General features: G+C 47.5%; 1 protein-coding gene across 1 annotated transcript in view; it reads left to right on the forward strand.

Moving 5' to 3' along the window:
* The window catches only part of EIF3F (eukaryotic translation initiation factor 3 subunit F), a 616,919-nt gene that overhangs the window by 217,794 nt on the left and 379,982 nt on the right, over window positions 1-19,143 (forward strand). Inside the window, exon 4 of the mRNA XM_044059140.1 lies at window positions 4,517-4,654. Within this exon, the coding sequence (XP_043915075.1) occupies window positions 4,517-4,654 (138 nt within the window). The remainder of the gene's footprint in view (window positions 1-4,516; window positions 4,655-19,143) is intronic.

A 19,143-nucleotide genomic window follows, 5' to 3' on the forward strand; every position in this document is an offset into this window, starting at 1 on the left:
CTTGTATATACATATAAGCACAGTTTATGTATTGCCTTCCTTCTGGGGGCACCTGACATCTGGGGCAAGAAAGACTGAAGAACATGGCGTCGGCTGTGTCTTATATACTCTGGCCTCACTGACGTCAGAGGAAGCGACAACAACCAACGCCGGACCAAGACTTTGGAATTCGGCCGACCGAGGGACCGCCTGACGGCAGAGAACCCATCTGTGATTACTGCAGCTGTATTAGCACTCAAACATCTACATTTATGGTAGGTACAAAACTGTACTTTTCCCTCCCAGCCCCCTGGTTTTTCTTTCTCTCTCTCTCCTCTCTATAGCTATTACTCACCCCTTTCAGGCTATTGGTATTTACTTTACTAGTGTTTTCCCCACCATAACCTGGCTCCCTATTTGGGGGGGGGGGGGGCTCCTGACATTTGGGGCAAGAAAAACTGATGTAATGGCGTCTGCTGCCTGTTTTTATACCCCTGGTGTCAGTCGTGGAGCGACAGCATCCGACGCAGAAATACCAAGTCTCTGGTATTCGGGCCGACTGAGGGCTACCTGCAAGCAGATAACCCAGGTGTGATGACTGCAACAGTGAATACACTCTTAACATCTACATGTATGGTAAGTGTACACAACTCTACTTTCTGCAGTGCTCCTGACACAAGGGAGTTGCCTGCCAAGGTGACAACCCAATGTGTGCCAGTATACCAAAGTCTTGTACCACTCACCTTGGGTAGTAAATCTGACACAGGCCAGCAGCAAACAGCCATCAATCAGGACTCTTGGGTGCTAAGCGTCATCAAGAGGGAGTACGTCATGGTTTGGCACAAGGTCCCAACCTTCAGGGGAATTCCCCTACCACCAAAAGATCAGGCCCCCCTTTTCAGTCTAGTCCTCCCAAGAACTCTTACAACAGGGCACTATAGAACTTGTTCCCCAAGGGGAAGAAGCTTTTACTCCCACCTTTTCCTAGTTCCTGGAAAGGACCATTGAGGCCAATTCTAGACTTCTTACCTGAATGACTTCCTCAGTCCTTTCGAAATGTTACCCTTGCTCTATTTCCCCTTATCCTGCCTCAGGCATTTCTTGCCTCCATAGATATCAAGGATGCCTACCTCCATATTCCCATCTACCCCAGGTACAGGAGATTCCTATGATTTTCTGTGGGATCTTTGCACTCGGTTGTCAGCTTTGCCTTTTGGACTCTGCACAGCTCCAAGAGTCTTCATAAAATGTATAACCCTAGTAGTGGCCTTTTGCAGGCTCCAGGGGATCTTAATGTACCCATACGTGGACTACCTCTTAATCCAATCTACTTCTCAAGCAGAATTGAACAAATGCTTCCAAATGGCAATTGCCATTCTTGAAAGACCTGAGATTTACCATCAACTTCAAGCAATCATCCCTGGACCCAGCCCAAGGTCTCATTTCTGAGCTGCAGATTCCAAACCCTGAGCATGATACTGTCTCTCCTTCCAAGACACTGGAGATCTCGCTAAACTTTGCAGAGAGACACCACCTAAGTCTGATTTTCTGCCAGACAATTCCTCATAATCTTGGGGCTGATGGCATCTACCATTCCAGTGCTTCCTCTAGCAAGACATCACATGAGGAAACTCCCAATAGTTACTCAAATCAGTATGGTTTCAACATCCTAACCTTCTAAAACACCTAATCGCCTTACTCCTTTGTCTCAAGAAGGAGCTCCAGTGGTGGACTTCATGATTCTAAAATTCAGGTCTCCCCATTCACCCTCTGCCAACAACTCTGGTTCTGTTCACAGGTGCATCGAGCACTGGTTGGGGGGCAGCCTTAGACCTCTACATGACTCAAGGAGAGTGATCTCCCTTCCAAAGGAAGGACCACATAGGTAAGAAATGAGGGCATTCATTTTTTGCCCTCCAAACCTTGGTCACTTATCAAACCAGGGAGATTACGTGTACACATAGGCAGTATGATAGTCTTGTGGTATATAAACAAGCAGGAGGTACCAGATCCTATCTCTTGTGCATACTAACCATGCAGGTCTGGGATCTAGCTCTCCTCCTTAGTTGTACCCCTCTAGGCAGTGTACACCCCCCCCCCCCAGCCATAATACTGTGGCAGACACCATAAGCAGATCCAGAACACAAGCCCATGAATGGATGCTTCACAGATGTTTCTGGACATTGACCTCCAGTGGGGTATTCCAGAGAGACTCGTTTGCCTCCCCCATGAACAAATTGCTCCGTCAGTTTTGTGCCAGAGAATACCATCCTCAGGCATGGGGAGTTTAATGTCTTTTTCAATCTCCTGGAAGGAGAAATTCCTCTATGCATTCTCTCCCCTAACACTCATTCCGAAAGTCCTATTGAAAATCCAACAGGACAAGCCAAACATCTTGCTGGTAGCTCCCTATTGGCCAAGACAGCATTGCTTCCCCCTTCTCTTCTAGCTAGCCATAGGCAGTCACCACAGGCTACCCCAAAGAGTGGACCTACTAACACAGAACAAGGGCTCACTCTTCCACCCACATTTGGAAACCCTTCAGCTGACCCTGTGGGTGATAGAGCCCTGATCCTATTCAGAAACCTTTACTCTGAGGAGGCCAGGAAACCTACTAGAAAATCTTAAGTCTCCAAGAGGGAAGAGGTTCTCCTTCTGGTGTCTGTCTAGGAACCAGGACCCATTGATGGCAGATCCTCCTGTGGTCCTGTCTGGTCTGTGTGAATTGGTTAATGCAGGATTAGCATACTCTTCCATTAAAGCCCATTTGTCAGCTTTCTCTGCCCATTTGCCACTAGCTTCTCCCTTAGCCTCCAGAGTCCAAACTAAATTCCTCAAAAAGTGTCTTCATATCAGAGACCTCCCCCCCGGTTTAGGGACCCATTGTCAAAGGTTGTCAATGAGTTGTACCTAAACCAGGCAGCTCACCTACCTACTTTCTTCCCCTTAATCTCAGAATAGTGTTGAGAGGATCCTGCACAACCTGGATGTGCACAGGCAGCTCACGTTATTTGCCTGTGTCCAAACAGGCCATTTCCAATTTGGGTATCCATATCTGTTGCCTTTTGCTACACTCACCATGGTAAGGTTTTTCTGGCTCATTCAAAGCTCACTCTACCAAGGCATTTTCATCCGCAGCCTTCCTCAGGGGCTTGGATGCCAACTCTATACTAGAGGCTACCACTTGGAATATCTGTCCACACCTTCACTAAACACTATAAGCTGGACTTGTCTCCAGAGCCAGGGCAGCGTTTGCCAGGGCCATTCTCCATTTCTTCCTAGAAAATTCTTCTGCCACTTCCTCCTCCCTTTCCTCATGACCTTTTGTACTCTCCCTTATGTCAGGAATACAGAAGAATAAAAGGACATGGATTGTTTTGTTATGGTAAGTTCTTGCATAACTAGATGTCTTTCTCTTCTCTGTTGCAGTATTGCAACCCTCCCTCCGTCCCCCACTTCCTAGCTTTCTTGGATGGATTGATTCTCATTCCCTTACTGTCTCTTACCGGTGCTTCAGTTCTGAGGGTGGTGTGTGCGTACGTCTTGTATGGTCATTTGCTGATGGCCCATGTCAGACGTACCACATACCTTGGGTAGTAAAAGACTTTGGTATACTGGCTGATGTTGGGTCATCACCTTGGCAGACAACTCCCTTATGTCAGGAATACTGCAACAGAGAAGAGGACGTAGTCTATCATTATGGTAAGTTCTTACACAACTAAACTTCCTAAGGCGCACTGTACCAGAGCTATGACTACTTCCTCAGCTTTTTATGCCAGAACTTCTATCGAAATTTGTACAGCAGCCACTTCGTCTAATATCACACATTTGTGTCTCGCTGCAAGTTGGATGTTATTTCCAGGACAGGGCTTCTTTTGGCTCAATGGTGCTCCAGCATGTCCTTCCATGAGGGCCACCCAAGATTCTCGTATCTGGGGATTCTGACCCTGTTGTGAGGGTGAATGAAAGGGACAACATCAATTAAGTTTTTACCATAACTTGGCATCTGTGTTGCATTTCTTTATTCATCCTCACTTTTCTACCCAGCCATCCCCCTGCCTTTCTTTTCGAGGAAGCTGGATGACTTCAGGACACTTGTATCCCATGTCTGAGCCTCTTCTGCTGTTTTTTTGTCTGAATATGGCACGTCTGGATTTGGCAAACTCTGAAGTAGTGGTGTGGATGCAGGGGTGTCATGGATATGAGGGAGGAACTTGAGAGTCAGATCGAAGTCTGTGGAAGTGGCTGAGGTTGATCAGAAGGTCAGATCAGAGACCCTGTCGTGAGGATGAATAAAGGAAGACTACACTGATGGCAAGTTGTAGTAAGACCACTTTTATTTTGGGAATTTGCAGAGTAGCTGTATTTTCAGATTTTTATCCAAGTGTATGCAAAGGAGGGCTGACATGTTTTGCAGCAATTTGCAATTTCATTGTTGAAACCTTGGTGTGAACTTTTTATCTTGTTCCTCAGAGTTAATGTCTGGAAAGTGGTCCTTTTGTGTGTGTGTAAGTGATGGTTTTGTATCTCATTTCAGGTATGCCACTGGCCATGACATCACTGAGCACTCTGTCCTCATCCATGAGTACTACAGTCGAGAAGCACAGAACCCTATCCACTTAACTGTAGATGCAATGATGCAAACTGGACGTATGGCTATCAAGGCATATGTGAGGTAAGCGCCATTTCAGTTTAACTAGCACTCTTTAAATTTTGTGAACGAAGACGCAGGCATGTCTGGGAGCTGAAAATGAGGGAGATGTAATGGGATCCTATCTCGCCTACATTCATAACGGATGGGTTCGGAGCCGTTCCATCGGCTCCGACTCTGCAACTAATACACTAGCACTAAGTCTCTCATTGGCTGGGCTACTCCCTATCCCAGGATGCACTACACCTGCTTCCCAGATCTCGTTTGCCGCTTAACAAGCTGGATGTGGTCTCAACTTGGCTGGAGCCAAGTGGTTCTTTTTTACCTTTATTGGTCTTTGACCTTTGGGTTTTTGTCTGTATTAACCAAACAGCTGTTTTAACAGCTATTCCTTACTATTTTATATATTTTGTGTGTTTGAGTGTCTTCTGGTACTTTATTCTTTTCAGTCGGGCAAGGCCCGTTTAAGTTAGAGGGCCTTTGCCCTACCTTTGAGTGCTGTTCAGATTTAATTAATTTTTTTTGTTTAATTGTTTTTCGGGCCAAGCCCGTTTAAATTAGAGGGCTTTGGGCCGTTGAACTTGTTTTGTCTGTGACTGTTTGTTTGTTGTGAGGTAAATTTTTTTCCTCAGTACTCGTGCCAGTGTGTCTCGCGCTTTTCAGTTGGCGCAATTTTGTTTATAGTGCTTACTTGTTGTGGTAAAGTCAAGTTTAAAAAAAAAAAAAAAAAAAAAACTTGTTGAAGGGCCTGTAAAAAATTGTCTAAGGAGCAAAAGTCAGGCTTTAAAAAATGCACTCTGTGCAGTTATAAAATGTCCATTACAGCCATTCAGTCTGTGTTTATTGTTTGGGGCCGAAACACCTGCAAGAGACTTGTAGCGTCTGTCATGCGTTCTCCTCTAGAGTTCTTCAAGAACGCAAGAACAAGCTAATTTTGAAAGGGCTTATTAAACCTTCTTTTGAGGAAGCCTTGGATCCACCTGTTGCTTCCAAAAAGAAAAGATCGTCGGCTCCGACAAGTCCGTCGGAGCCGTCTACTAAAAAGCCAAAATTGACTTCTTCTTCCTCGGCTCCACTGACTTCGGGGCCGAGGGTCGAAGGGTCTGCCTCGATACCTCCTGCCTCGGCTCCATTGGTTTCGGAGCCCCGCAGGTTGGAGTATCGAGAGGTGAATCACCTCCATCGGTTCCAATGGCTTCGGAGCCGGTGGAGGTGTGCAGCTCAGACTCTTCCCCCTCGGCTCCGAAGAGAGCTCCGTCGGCGCCGATGGTGGTCCATGCTGTGGTGGAACCGGCGCCGATAGCGTTGGAGCAGTTTCGGAGCCGGTCCCCTTCTCTCTCGGAGCCGAGAGGAAAGTCTTCTCGATTGTCTACCTCCTCTAAATCATCGAGACTCTCTGATTCGGACCTGGATAGGGTGATAGAGGCTATTCCAATCTCCAGTTTTTACTAAATTGGTCTCGGCTCCAGCACAGTTAGCTTCGGAGCCGATCCCCCCCCCCCTCCAACACATTCGATTCCTCCTCCAACCTCCTCGGAGCCGTTGGAGTCGGTGGTGGTGGAGCAAAGCGGAGCCATACGGTCTGAGCAGAGACCCCTCCGAGGTCTCTCTGTTCCGAATATGCTTCCTACCCTGTCCTCCGGTTCAGGGTTTGGTACTGCGACCTCTTCAGCCGGGCCCGAGGGGAACACTTTGGGATTGGGTGCTTCGGTGCCTAGTCTTCCTCTCTGAGCATCGGCTGCTGGGATTCCCAGTGCCATCATGGCCTCTAGACCAGTGACCTCCTTGGATTCTGGAGGTCCGGCCTTTGAGGCCATGAGGAGCGCGCTGGCCATGCCTTTGCCGGTTCAGCAAGATTCTACCTCACCGTCCCTAGATTTGGAGACTGGTGCCTCTGTTGTGTTGCAGCTCACCGGCAGCGGGGCCCCAGGGCCTGAGGATACCCCCATCGGGGGTTCCCTTCCGGGTGGTCCGTCCGAAACTGCTTCGGACGAACCCCCCATGGAAGAAATTGTGTAAGAGGAAGCACGTAGACTCCCAAGATGAGTCTGTTACATCGGATACTGACCTCGATGACGCAGAAGGGTCCCCCAAATCATCTTCGGATGATATCTCCTTCTCAGATATCTTAGAGATTCTGAGACAGAGAGGTGACTGGCAAGCCAAAACCCCTTCAGCTGAGGAGGCAGTCTTCCTCAAGGCCTTTGGGCCCAGCCTTCCGCCTCCTGGGTGTCTCCGCCCTTCGATGAACTCCTTGATTTGGTTTCTCGAAGGGCGTGGGAACACCCTGATTCTGTGGAACCGGTGCCTGCGAGGCCCAATAAGTTTTTGTCTCCCCCCCCCCCCCCCCCAGAAGGAATTTCTCACAAAGGGTGTGCCTGTAGATGCTTTGGTGGTGGCTTCTGCCACACAGCAGGACGTGGCAGAGGCTTCAACGTCTGTTCATCCTCCTAATAAGGATTCCAGGAGCATGGATAGGTACGGGAAGCGTACCCTGTCTTCAGCGGCCTTTACCTTACGGTCGCTGAACTACTTATGTCATTTTACGAGGCTCCAAAGGGATCTCCTCAAAGAGCTAAATGACTCCCTTGTTGGTAATCTACCTGAGGCGTTGGCCCCGACTGTTGGCACCCAGATGACTACCCTCTTTTCTATTGTTAACTCGTCCATGAGGCTCATTTCCTATGCGGCCGAAGGGGCGAGTAGAGCAGCGGGAACAGGCGTTGCCCTCAGGAGACACGCCTGGTTACGCTTGTGTTAGTTTGCGGAGGCCTTCAAGTCTTCCTTTGCCGACGCCCCCTTTGATGGGTCATCTTTGTTTGGACCCAAGGTGAAGGGCACACTAACTCGGTGCGAGCAGGAGGGCAAGACTTTGACTGCCGTTGGGGCCCGATTTTCCGCTCCTTCTAGGCCTTACCCCAAGGCTCAGAGGAGGGAAAATGTGGTTTAGAAAATCTCAGAAGTCTTTCCCTACTCCACCCAGTGATTCCCCCTCCAGAGGCAGGGGAGGAGGAAATTCTGGAAGACACCGCCCCAGAGGTGGCAGAGGCCCCCGTAACTCTGGAGACCGCGATTCCTTTCGTGGTTCTTCATACAACCAGCGTCCCTGAGTTGTTGCCCGACTGCATCTCCGGAGCCAGTCGGGGGTCGATTTGCGGCGCACCCACAAGCTTGGGAATCCATAACAAGCTATCAGTGGGTGCTTCGCATTATTACCGGAGGATACATCATCCCCTTCAACAAACCCCCCCCCCCTTCTTTAAGGGAAATCCCGGACGTACCACCCAGTCAGCGGGATCAGGCAGCATTAGAGGTTTCAAAACTGCTAGAAAAAGGAGCCATCCAGCCTGTCCCCATCGACCAGATCGGATTAGGAACTTACTCAAGATTATTTTTGGTACCAGAAAAGACAGGGAGGGGACTTCAGGCCCATTTTGGACCTCAGTTCATTGAATCGTTTTGTAAAAAAGTCCAAATTCCGAATGGTCACTCTTCAATCTATTCTTCCCTTGCTGGAAAAAGATGCATGGATGTGCTCCATAGATCTCCAGGACGCTTACTATCACATTCCGATAGCTCAAGAGTCCAGGAGACACTTACGCTTCCGCCTCGGGAGTCGGTCATTTCCAATTCCGAGCACTGCCCTTTGGTCTCACCACAGCCCCCAGGGTGTTCACCAAGTGTCTGGCAGTGGTAACTGCTCACCTGAGAAGTCTGGGATTCCAAGTGTTTCCATATCTAGACGACTGGCTCCTTACTGCCACCTCCGAGCATCTACTATTTTAGGCGCTCAGCGCCACGTTCACCTTGAGCCGTTTCTTAGGGATTACGTTCAATTTGCAAAAATCTGTACTACAGCCATCTCAGCGTATTATTTTTATAGGCGCAGACTTAGACACAAAAAGAATGCGCGCCTTTTTACCGGCAGCAAGAATTCAGGTCCTACAAGATCAAGTCAAATCCTGTCTTCCCCTACTAAGAGCCCCGGCCCATCAGATTCTACAACTGTTGTGTTCGATGGCGTCAACCATACTTTTAGTTCCCTTGGCAAGACTTCACATGCGAATTTTACAATGGCTGTCTGTTCAATGGTCTTATCAGGAACTTCCTTTGAACCATTTAATCATGATCACGGAAAGTTGCCGTCGAGATCTGCGTTGGTGGCTTCTCCAATCCAATCTCAACCAGGGGCAACCCTTTATACCTCAACATCCCGTTGCCACTGTGACTACGGACGCCTCCCAGGTAGGGTGGGGGTTCATTACCTGGACAGGTCGGTCCAAGGCACATGGCAGATCCAGGAGACGCATTTGCATATCAATGTCCTGGAGATGAGTGGTACTATTGGTACTCCAAGCTCTCCATCACGCTCTCCCACAAGGCCCGATTGCTATCCTATCCGACAACATGTCGGTGGTGTGGTACATAAACAAGCAAGGTGGAACCAGGTCTTACCCACTGTGCAGAGAAGCCATGAGACTTTGGCACTGGGCGGTAGCTACCAACCGCTTTCTAATGGCAACGCACATACCGGGGAAATGTAATGTGATTGCGGACAGATTAAGCAGGACCATTCTTTTACCCCACGAGTGGTCCCTCTACCAAGGAGTAACTGCGAAAATCTTCGACAGATGGGGTCTCCCTTGCTGCGACCTGTTTGCCAGCCCTCACAATGTGAAATGCAGAGTTCTTCACGCTGTTCCCTTCTCAGGGACAGATTCCCAGGGACGCTTTGACCCACATTTGGCTCCCCGGTCTTCTCTACGCCTTCCCCCCGTATCCCCTCCTACCGAGGGTGATACAGAAGGCCATTTACCTGGAGAGCGAGATGATTTTGATTGCCCCGCACTGGCCTAGTCAAGTTTGGTTCCCTTTCCTACAGAGGCATGCGATAGAAGGTCCATGGTTTCTGGATCCGGTGCCAGACCTGCTGACTAATCAGTCAGGACGGCTTCACCCGTCTCTCAGGTCCTTGAAGTTGGCAGCATGGTTACTCCACTTCCATCCTTAGTCCGAGACTATGCTCTTTCTCCGGATGTGGTCCACATTGTCTTCTCATAAACCTTCCACTATCAAACTTTATTCCAGCAAATGGAAAAGTTTGCCTTCTGGGCTCAGGAGCGGGGTATAGACCCTCTCACTGCACCAGTATCGGAGGTTCTGAATTTTCTGGCCTCCCTTTTTCAGTTGGGCTCTTCAGTTTCTACCATTAAGGTTCAGCTAGCAGCGATCTCTAATTTTCATGCCTCATTTGAACCTTCATTGATGTCTCACAAACTTTGTAAGGCTTTTCTTAAAGGTGTGTGGCTCCTTAGGCCTCCATTATCTCATCCTGTTCCCCCTTGGGACTTGAATATGGTTCTTGCTGCCCTAACTGCCCGTCCTTTCGAACCAGCTGCTACCTGTGATTTAAAATTTCTGTCTTGGAAAACGGCCTTTTTAGTGGCCATAACTTCTGCCAGGCGAGTTTCAGAACTTCAAGCTCTTTGTTCTGATCCTCCCTATTTGATTTTTCACAAGCATAGAGTTTCATTGAAATTAAACCCTTCCTTTATACCAAAGGTGGCCTCCTCTCTGTATTCAACAAACTATAGAACTTCCTGTGTTTTTCCCAGAATTCTCTAATAACGCAGAATATACCTTGCATCAATTGGACGTACATAGACAACTGCATTTTTACTTGAATAGAACCGCTCACACGCGGAAATCAAATCAATTGTTTCCTTTGCAATGAACAAATTGGGTCAACCAGTAGCAAAAACCTCCATAGCTAAATGGATTAAAGATTGTATCATTTTTATTTATTCACAGGCTAACAAAGAGCTTCCCTTTCCAGTCAAGGCTCATTCTACCAGGGCAATGGCTACTTCTGTAGCTTTTCACTCCAAATTATCAATAGATGATATTTGTGCTGCGGCAGCCTGGAATTCTCCGCACACTTTCATTTCTCATTACAAATTGGATGTGGTTTCTCGAGGCAGGGCTTCCTTTGGTTCCACAGTTCTCAGGAGTGTTTTCCAATGAGCCACCCGGGATTTAGGTGCTAGGGACGCTGTCCCATCTGTTATGAATGTAGGCGAGATAGGATCCCATTACATCTTTTAGTTATGTACTTACCATAACTTCGGATGTATGGGATCCATCTCGCCTACATTCATAAGTACCCACCCTCCTTCCCCCTTCCATTTGGATTTAGAGGAGCTGTAGTCCTTTTTTTTTTGGTGATCTTTCTTGAACTTTAGTTGGTTATAGTGACTACTAGTTTTTCTGTGTTTGCATGGATGTATGAAAGCGAACAAACAAGATCTGGGGAAGCAGGTGTAGTGCATCCTGGGATAGGGAGTAGCCCAGCCAATGAGAGACTTCGTGCTAGTGTATTAGTTGCCGAGTCGGAGCCGATGGATCGGCTCCGAACCCATCTGTTATGAATGTAGGCGAGATGGATCCCATACATCCGAAGTTATGGTAAGTACATAACTAAAAGTTTGCTCAGTACAGCCTAGTGTGGTGTGGTGCTAGAGTAGTGTCTGTTTTTTATGTTCTTTACTTGCGTAGCACTGAAGGGAGACGTGATAGAATGGTGCAGTGAGGTTCCTTTTTCACCACTGATTTGAGGTCTAATGAATTGTTTCATTTTTGAGGTTTTAAAAAGTATGTACAGGTGTAAGTGTATGCTGATTTGATATGAAAGCACAAATCAATGTTTAATCAGTTTTCTCTGTTATGCTGTCTAAAATCTATCTTGTAATTTTCTGATGCACATTAAGCAATTTCAGCGTTTTCCAGTGAAATTAAGTTTTGTACAGCTGGTACAAGTCTCTAGATTTTAAAACCATTTGAACAAATTTTGTAACACTGTAGGACTTAGCATAAATACCTACTATTTACTCCACAAGGACTCCAGGAAGAAGCATTGGTAAAACAATGTACTTGCACATCTGCTATCTTGGCCATTATGACTCCGATGTTCATCATGCATACAGCTGCAGTCATAACAGATGGGTTTTCCTGCCGTCAGGCGGGTCCTCGGTCGGCCGAATTCCAAAGTCTAGGTCCAGCGTCAGTTGTCGTCGCTTCTTCCCTGACGTCAGTGCAACAGGGGTATAAAAGAACCAGCCGATGCCATTTTCTCCAGTCTTTCTTGCCGCGCAGTGCCCGAAGCAGAAGCAGTTCGCAAGTGCCGGTCAGCCAGCTCCTGAGATTATGAATATTTTTCAACCGAAGTCTTCTTGAAAGCTAAGTACCCCGTTGGGGAAACTTTTCTTGCCTCTGACCGACGTCAGACAAAGTTAATAATTGTATTTTATGTGGGAAGCAAATACCACATAAGGATTTTCATTCCCTCTGCATTCCTTGCTTAGGCCCAGACCACGACGTCTCGGCCTGTCGTTTTTGCGCTACATTCAACAGACGCACTAAGTGTCGGGCGGAGTTCGCCCAACAATATTTTGGTAAAAAGTTTAATTACATTATGTCGTCTGATACTCCGACTCCGGTTTTGAGTAAAAGGCGCAAAGATAAGGGCAGACATACGCGGTCAGCGACTTCTACCGACACCACGCCAAAGCCGACAACAGGTGGTCCGGTTCTCAGCGAGGCGCCTACTACCGATGACGCAGCATTGGCGGTGTCTTCTGTGCCAGAGGTCGCAGGCTCTTCGGCCCACGCCCCGACTACAGATACCGAAGCCACTCTTGGCGGTGAAACTCAGAGTTTAGACAGGCCTGCCACTTCTCAAGGTGTCTTCAGGCCTTCCTCTTCTTTTTCTATCAAGGCTTTCACTAAGTCCAAAGCAGCCATGCATACCAAAAGACAAGCTCCACAGTGCCCCTCACAAGGCCCCATGCCTAAAAAGCAGATGCTCAAAATGGCTGAGTATTTAATTACTCTTATCAGGGGGTTCTCAACCCCCCCCCCCCCCCCCAGACAAAAGGCCCAGAGTGGAGGAAGAATCCCCTTCCTCGGACCAGGCCTCCATTATTTCAGAACATTCTGAAGACCAGGAACATTCTTACTCCCCTTTTGAAGATTCTGATGCAGAGGAGTCCACCCCCCCCCCCCCCCCCAGGATTACTCTTTTGGGGAAACCTTACATACCTTAAGGGAACACTTCCACTGGGAAGGCCAAGAGTACTCAGACGCCAAGAAAAGGCTTAGGGATTTCCTCTTGCTCCCTCAGCACAGGCCTCTGGCTATACCTCCTGTCTTAGACATACTAGATGTGTATTCGAAGGCCTGCCTTAACCCAGATTCTTTACCTCCAGCTCCAGTCAAGCCTGACTGGTATTACCGGGTTCCTGATTCACACCAATTCCTATACAAAAGCTATGCGGCTGACCCAGAAACTATTTCACAGGCTCCCAAGGAATTAAGGCCTCCACTGCTAAAAATCCATTACCTTCAGAGAGAGATTCCAGAGCTTTAGAAAGGTGGGGGAAAAAGGTATACACCTCGGCCACCTTAACCATGCAGGCATTAAACTGTCAGTTCCATGTGTTAAAGTGCCAGCAGATGTTCATCGTGCATACAGCTGCAGTCATAACAGATGGGTTCTCCTGCCGTCAGGCCGGTCCTTGGTCGGCCGAATTCCAAAGTCTAGGTCCGGCGTCGGTTGTCGTTGCTTCTTCCCTGACGTCAGTGCCCCAGGGGTATAAAGGAACCAGCCGACACCATTTTCTTCAGTCTTTCTTGCCGTGCGGTGCCCGAAGCAGAAGCAGTTCGCAAGTGCCGGTCGGCCAGCTCCTGAAATTACGAAAATTTTGAAACCGAAGTCTTCTTGAAAGCTAAGTACCCCGTTGGGGAAACTTTTCTTGCCTCAGACCAATGTCAGACAAAATTAATAATTGTATTTCATGTGGGAAGCAAATACCGCATAAGGATTTCCATTCCCTCTGTATTCCTTGTTTAGGCCCAGACCACGACGTCTTGGTCTGTCGCTTTTGTGCTACATTCAACAAACGTACCATTAAGCGTCGGGCGGAGTTCGCCCAGCATTATTTTGGCAAAACATTTAACTATATTATGTCGTCGGATACTCCGACTCCAGTTTTGTCTAAAAAGCGCAAAGATAAGGACCGACACACGAGGTCCGCGGCCTCTAGTGACACCACGCCAAAGCCGACTACACGTCCGGTTCTCAGCGAGGCGCCTACGCATCCCCTGACTACCGACGACACTTCATTGGCAGGGTCTCCTATGCCCGAGGTCGCAGGCTCCTCGGCCCACACCCAGACTACAGATACCGAAGCCACTCTTGGCGTTGAATCTCAATGTGGACAGGTCTACCTCCTCTCAAGGTGTCTTAAGACCTTCCTCTTCTTTTTTCCATCAAGGCTTTCACTAAGTCTAAAGCAGCCATGCATTCTGAGAGACAAGCTACACAGGGCCCATCTCCAGGCCCCATGCCTAAAAAACAGATGCTTAAAATGGCTGAGGATTTAATTGCTCTTATCAGGGGTTCTCAACCCCCACCGGACAAAAGGCCCAGAGTGGAGGAAGAATCCCCCTCCTCTGATCAGGGCTGCATTATTTCAGAGCACTCTGATCAGGAACATTCTTACTCCCCTTTTGAAGACTCTGATGCAGAGGTGTCCATTCCTTCTGTATACCCCCCCCCCCCCGAGGATTACGGGGAAACTTTGCATACCTTAAGGGAACACTTCCACTGGGAAGGCCAAGATTATTCAGATTCCAAGAAAAGGCTTGGGGAATTTCTCTTGCTACCTCAGCACAGGCCTCTTGCTATACCTCCTGTCTTGGACATCCTAGATGTTTACTCGGAGGCCTGCCTTAACCCGGATTCTTTACCTCCAGCCCCAGTCAAGCCTGACCGGTACTACAGGGTTCCTGACTCACACCAATTTCTATACAAAAGCCATGCTGCTGACCCAGAAACCATCTCACAGTGCCCCAAGGGAATTAAGGCCTCCACTGCTAAAAACCATTACCTTCCGAGAGAGATTCCAGATCCTTAGAAAGGTGGGGAAAAAAGGTATATACCTCTGCTACCTTAACCATGAGGGCCTTAAACTGTCAGTTCCATATGCTAAAATACCAACAGTTTTTGTTATCACAATTGAAAAATAAAATGCCACAACCAGACTTGAAGGAGTTGCAGGATTTGATGCATAGTGCAGAACAAGTGGGGTAAGCATACCTTGCAATGTGGTTTTGATGCTCTAGAGGCCTCATGTAGAGCTGCTGTTACAGGATCAGTCATACGTAGACATGCCTGGCTCAAGGAAAAAACCTTGCCAGATCATGTCAAAGCAAAATTACTAAATGCCCCTCTACAAAAGGATGTATTATTTCGTGCTAATGCTGAGGAGGTATTAAGGAAAATGGAGGAAAAGGCTAAATCAATGCAAACTGAGATTTTCTACAGGTACAACCCCCACGTTTCAGTAGAAATTGGCCTTCCAAAAATTGGTCCTTTCCAGCCACGGCCAGACCCCAAAGAGGTAGATACAGGCGCCCGAGGCTCAGAGGACAATCCCAAGGATCGTTTAGAGGCAGACAATGGCAAGCTCCTACACAAAGAAGTGGTGAGGATAACTCGCAACCATTCAGAAAGCAAGCCCAATGACTTTCCCCTTTGCATGCCAAGCAAGACTCAAATGGCAGCACCCTTAGGAGGAAAACTGGCATTTTAAAAAAATTGGCATTGTCACAAGACAAATGGATCCTGGACATTGTAAACAGAGGCTACAGATTCCATTTTCACACCCTTCCAAAAATGAGGCATGCCAAACCTGCCACACAATCAAAGGGCAGAGGCACAAAGGCAAATTACAGATCTCATAGACATGAAAGCTATTCAAGAGGTACCTACGCACGAACAAGGTCAAGGTTTTTATTCCAGACTATTCCTGGTACCAAGGAAGGGAAACGATTGGAGACCTATTTTGGACCTATCCATCCTAAACACATTCTACTCGTACCAAAATTCAAGATGCTCACTCTACAGCAGCTTCTTCCCATGCTGGGCAAGGAGTCTTGGCTGGTAACATTGGACCTCAAGGAGGCATACCTGATGCTCACTCTACAGCAGCTTCTTCCCATGCTGGGCAAGGAGTCTTGGCTGGTAACATTGGACCTCAAGGAGGCATACCTGCATGTCCCAATCAGACAGAATTGCAGAAGATACCTCAGATTTCATGCAGGTTCAACCCATTATCAATTCTCTGCATTGCCCTTTGGCTTATCTACTGCGCCCAGAGTATTCACGAAATGCCTGGCATCAGTAATTGCCTACTGCAGACTTCAAGGGATACAAATATACCCCTATTTGGATGACTGCCTGATCCAAGCGGACAGCAAGCACATTCTTCTGAAACATCTGGCTTATGTAATGTTGTTGAACTCACTGGGATACACAGTCAGCAAAAAGAAATCAAGACTAATACCCTCTCGGAAAATAATTTTCCTGGGTGCCAACTTGGACACAAACACCCAGATGGCCTACCTCACGCCAGAGAAGCAGGGGCAACTTACTCAATACTTCAGAGCACTGGCAAATTGCACCAGGCTGACTGCAAGGAAAATCCTGCAGGCTCTGGGATTCATGGCATCTTGCATCTTACTAATCCCATGTGGAAAGCTGCATATGAGGAAACTTCAATGGTACCTGAAAAACCTATGGTCTCAACAGCCACAGTTTGGAAACAATAATACCACTAATTCCATGTCTTCAAAAGGAATTTCTGTGGTGGGCTCAAGCATGCCAAACAGGTTTTCCATTCAGCAAGCCTCAAGCAAATAAAGTCATCACAACAGACGCCTCTGACTACGCCTGGGGGGCGCACATGACAGATCGGTGCATTCAGGGCAAATGGTTCCGAAAAGAAAAGCACCTTCACATCAATCAAAAGGAAATGCTAGCAGTAATAAATGCTATTATAGCTTTCAAAGACCTTCTGCAACCAGGTCAACTATTGATAAGAACGGACAACACCACAGTTATGTGGTACATAAACAGGGAGGACCACATTCATACCCCCTATGCAGACTGGCCCTGTCACTTTGGAACATGGCCATGGACTTACAAATCTAACTACAAGCACAGTACTTGCCAGGCAAGGAAAACACGCTGGCAGACAACCTAAGCAGAAATGACCGATCCACACGAATGGAAGTTGCATCCAAAAGTTTTTACAGAGATAATCCAAGCATGGGGAAGGCCAGACATAGATCTCTTTGCCTCCCACAAAAATCACCAATTGACAAAATTCTGCTCAAGGATTTTCCATCCAAAGGCCTGGAAAGTGGACGCTGTGTCAGTTGGACATCAATGACAGTTTATGCCTTCCCACCTCTTCCTCTGCTGCCCAAAGTTCTATTGAAAACCAGAGCAGACAGACCAAGGATGATTCTCATTGCTCCAGACTGGCCAAGACAACACTGGTACCCACTCCTGAGGAGCCTGACGCATTCCCCACCATGGACCATGCCTCTAATGCCTCTTCTCCTGACTCAGCACAGCTTCAAAACTCTTCACAGCCAGCTAAAAACACTCAATCTAGCCGCATGGAAGATTCCTTAGCATCACAACAGACCCTACTCTCCAAGGAGGTGCAGGATGTCATCTTGGAGGCCAGAAGGCCGTCAACTAGAAAAGCTTACTCCGCAAAATGGAAACTGTTTTGTCTGGAATGAGGAAAAGGGCCAGCATCCTGGAAAACTGAATTTACCTCAAATACTTCAGTATCTAGCTGAGCTGCTAAGCAGTGGACTTTCATCCTCCTCCATCAAAATCCATGCCTCAGCCATTTCTGCAGAATACAACACTGATCCACCCTTATTCTCTCACCCTCTCAAGACAGTTCCTCAGAGGGGCTAAGAATCTAAAACCCCAAGGAAACAACCAATACCTGCTTGGGATCTCAATTTCATTCTGGAAAAACTGACCTTGCCTCCCTTTGAGCCAGCTGCCTCATCAGATTTGCAATATTTGTCCTGGAAAACAGCTTTCCTTCTGGCTATTACCTCAGCTCGTAGAGTTTCAGAACTACAAGCTCTCATGGCTGTGCAGCCTTTTATCATCTTCCATCAGGACAGAGTTTCCTTACGAACCAATCCGTCCTTTATGCCAAAAGTGGTATCCAGGGTAGCTTTGAATCAGGCCATACACTTGCCTACCTTTTATCCTAATCCTCAAAACAAAGGGGAGAGATTACTACATTCCTTGGACATCCACAGACAACTGCGTTATTATTTGGACAGAACAAAGCCTTTCAGAAAATCAGAACAGCTCTGTGTCCTATGCTATGGGAGCTCAAGGAAAGCCAATTTCCAAACGGACAATCTCAAAATGGATAGCCCACTGCATACGCTTTTGCTATTCTTTTCATGGCAAAACTGTACCTACAGGCATTAGATCTCACTCAAGGGCCACAGCTACCTCTGCAGCTTTCCTCAGAGGAGTTCCTACCAAAGATATTTTGGAAGCAGCCACTTGGAGTTCTGTGCATACCTTCTCCAAGCACTACCACCTACCATACTCCAAAACTAGAGCCACTGCAGTCTTGCAGGGCATCCTGGCTCCTCCTAGTTCCACCTAGTGCCTACCACCCCTCTCTTAGCTTTGGGATTCTACCTATCTGTTATGACTGCAGTTGTATGCACAATGAACATAGTATAGTTTTGTACCTACCATAAATGTAGATGTTAGAGTGCTAATACAGCTGCAGTCCAGGTTTCCCTCCCTCCTTCCCCTCTTGGGACAGGCCTATTGGCTAACACCTCCTCATACAACCTGATTGGGGTGTTCATTTATGGTGTATTTGCTTGCAACTACTGTATTTTGATTATATTGCATTGCTTTATTACACAAAGGTATGTATTGCCTTCCTTCTGGGGGCACCTGACATCTGGGGCAAGAAAAACTGAAGAAAATGGCGTCGGCTGGTTCCTTTATACCCCTGTCGCACTGACGTCAGGGAAGAAGCGACGACAACCAACGCCGGACCTGGACTTTGGAATTCGGCCGACCGAGGACCCGCCTGACGGCAAGAGAACCCATCTGTTATGACTGCAGCTGTATTAGCACTCTAACATCTACATTTATGGTAGGTACAAAACTGTACTTTTCTGTTTTCACAGTTGAAAAGCAAAATGTCACAGCCTGAACAGCCAGACTTGAAGGAGTTGCAGGATTTGTTACATAGTATAGAACAAGTGGGTAAGCCTACCTTGCAATGTGGTTTTGATGCTTTAGAGGCCTCATGTAGAGCTGCTATTACAGGATCAGTCATACGTAGACATGCTTGGCTCAAAGAGCAAACCTTACCAGATCATGTCAGAGCTAAATTACTAGATGCTCCTCTGCAAAAAGATGTATTGTTTGGGGCTAAAGCTGAGGAGGTATTAAAGAAAATGGAGGAAAAGGCAAAATCAGTGCAAACAGTGAAAGATTTCCTACAGGTACAACCTCCACGTTTCAGTAGAAATTGGCCTTCAAAAAATTGGTCCTTCCAAGCCACGGACAGATCCCAAAGAGGTAGATACAGGCGCCC

This window comes from Protopterus annectens, chromosome 17.part0, assembly GCF_019279795.1.
Source record: "Protopterus annectens isolate FY-2018-M chromosome 17.part0, PAN1.0, whole genome shotgun sequence".
NCBI lineage: Eukaryota > Metazoa > Chordata > Ceratodontiformes > Protopteridae > Protopterus > Protopterus annectens.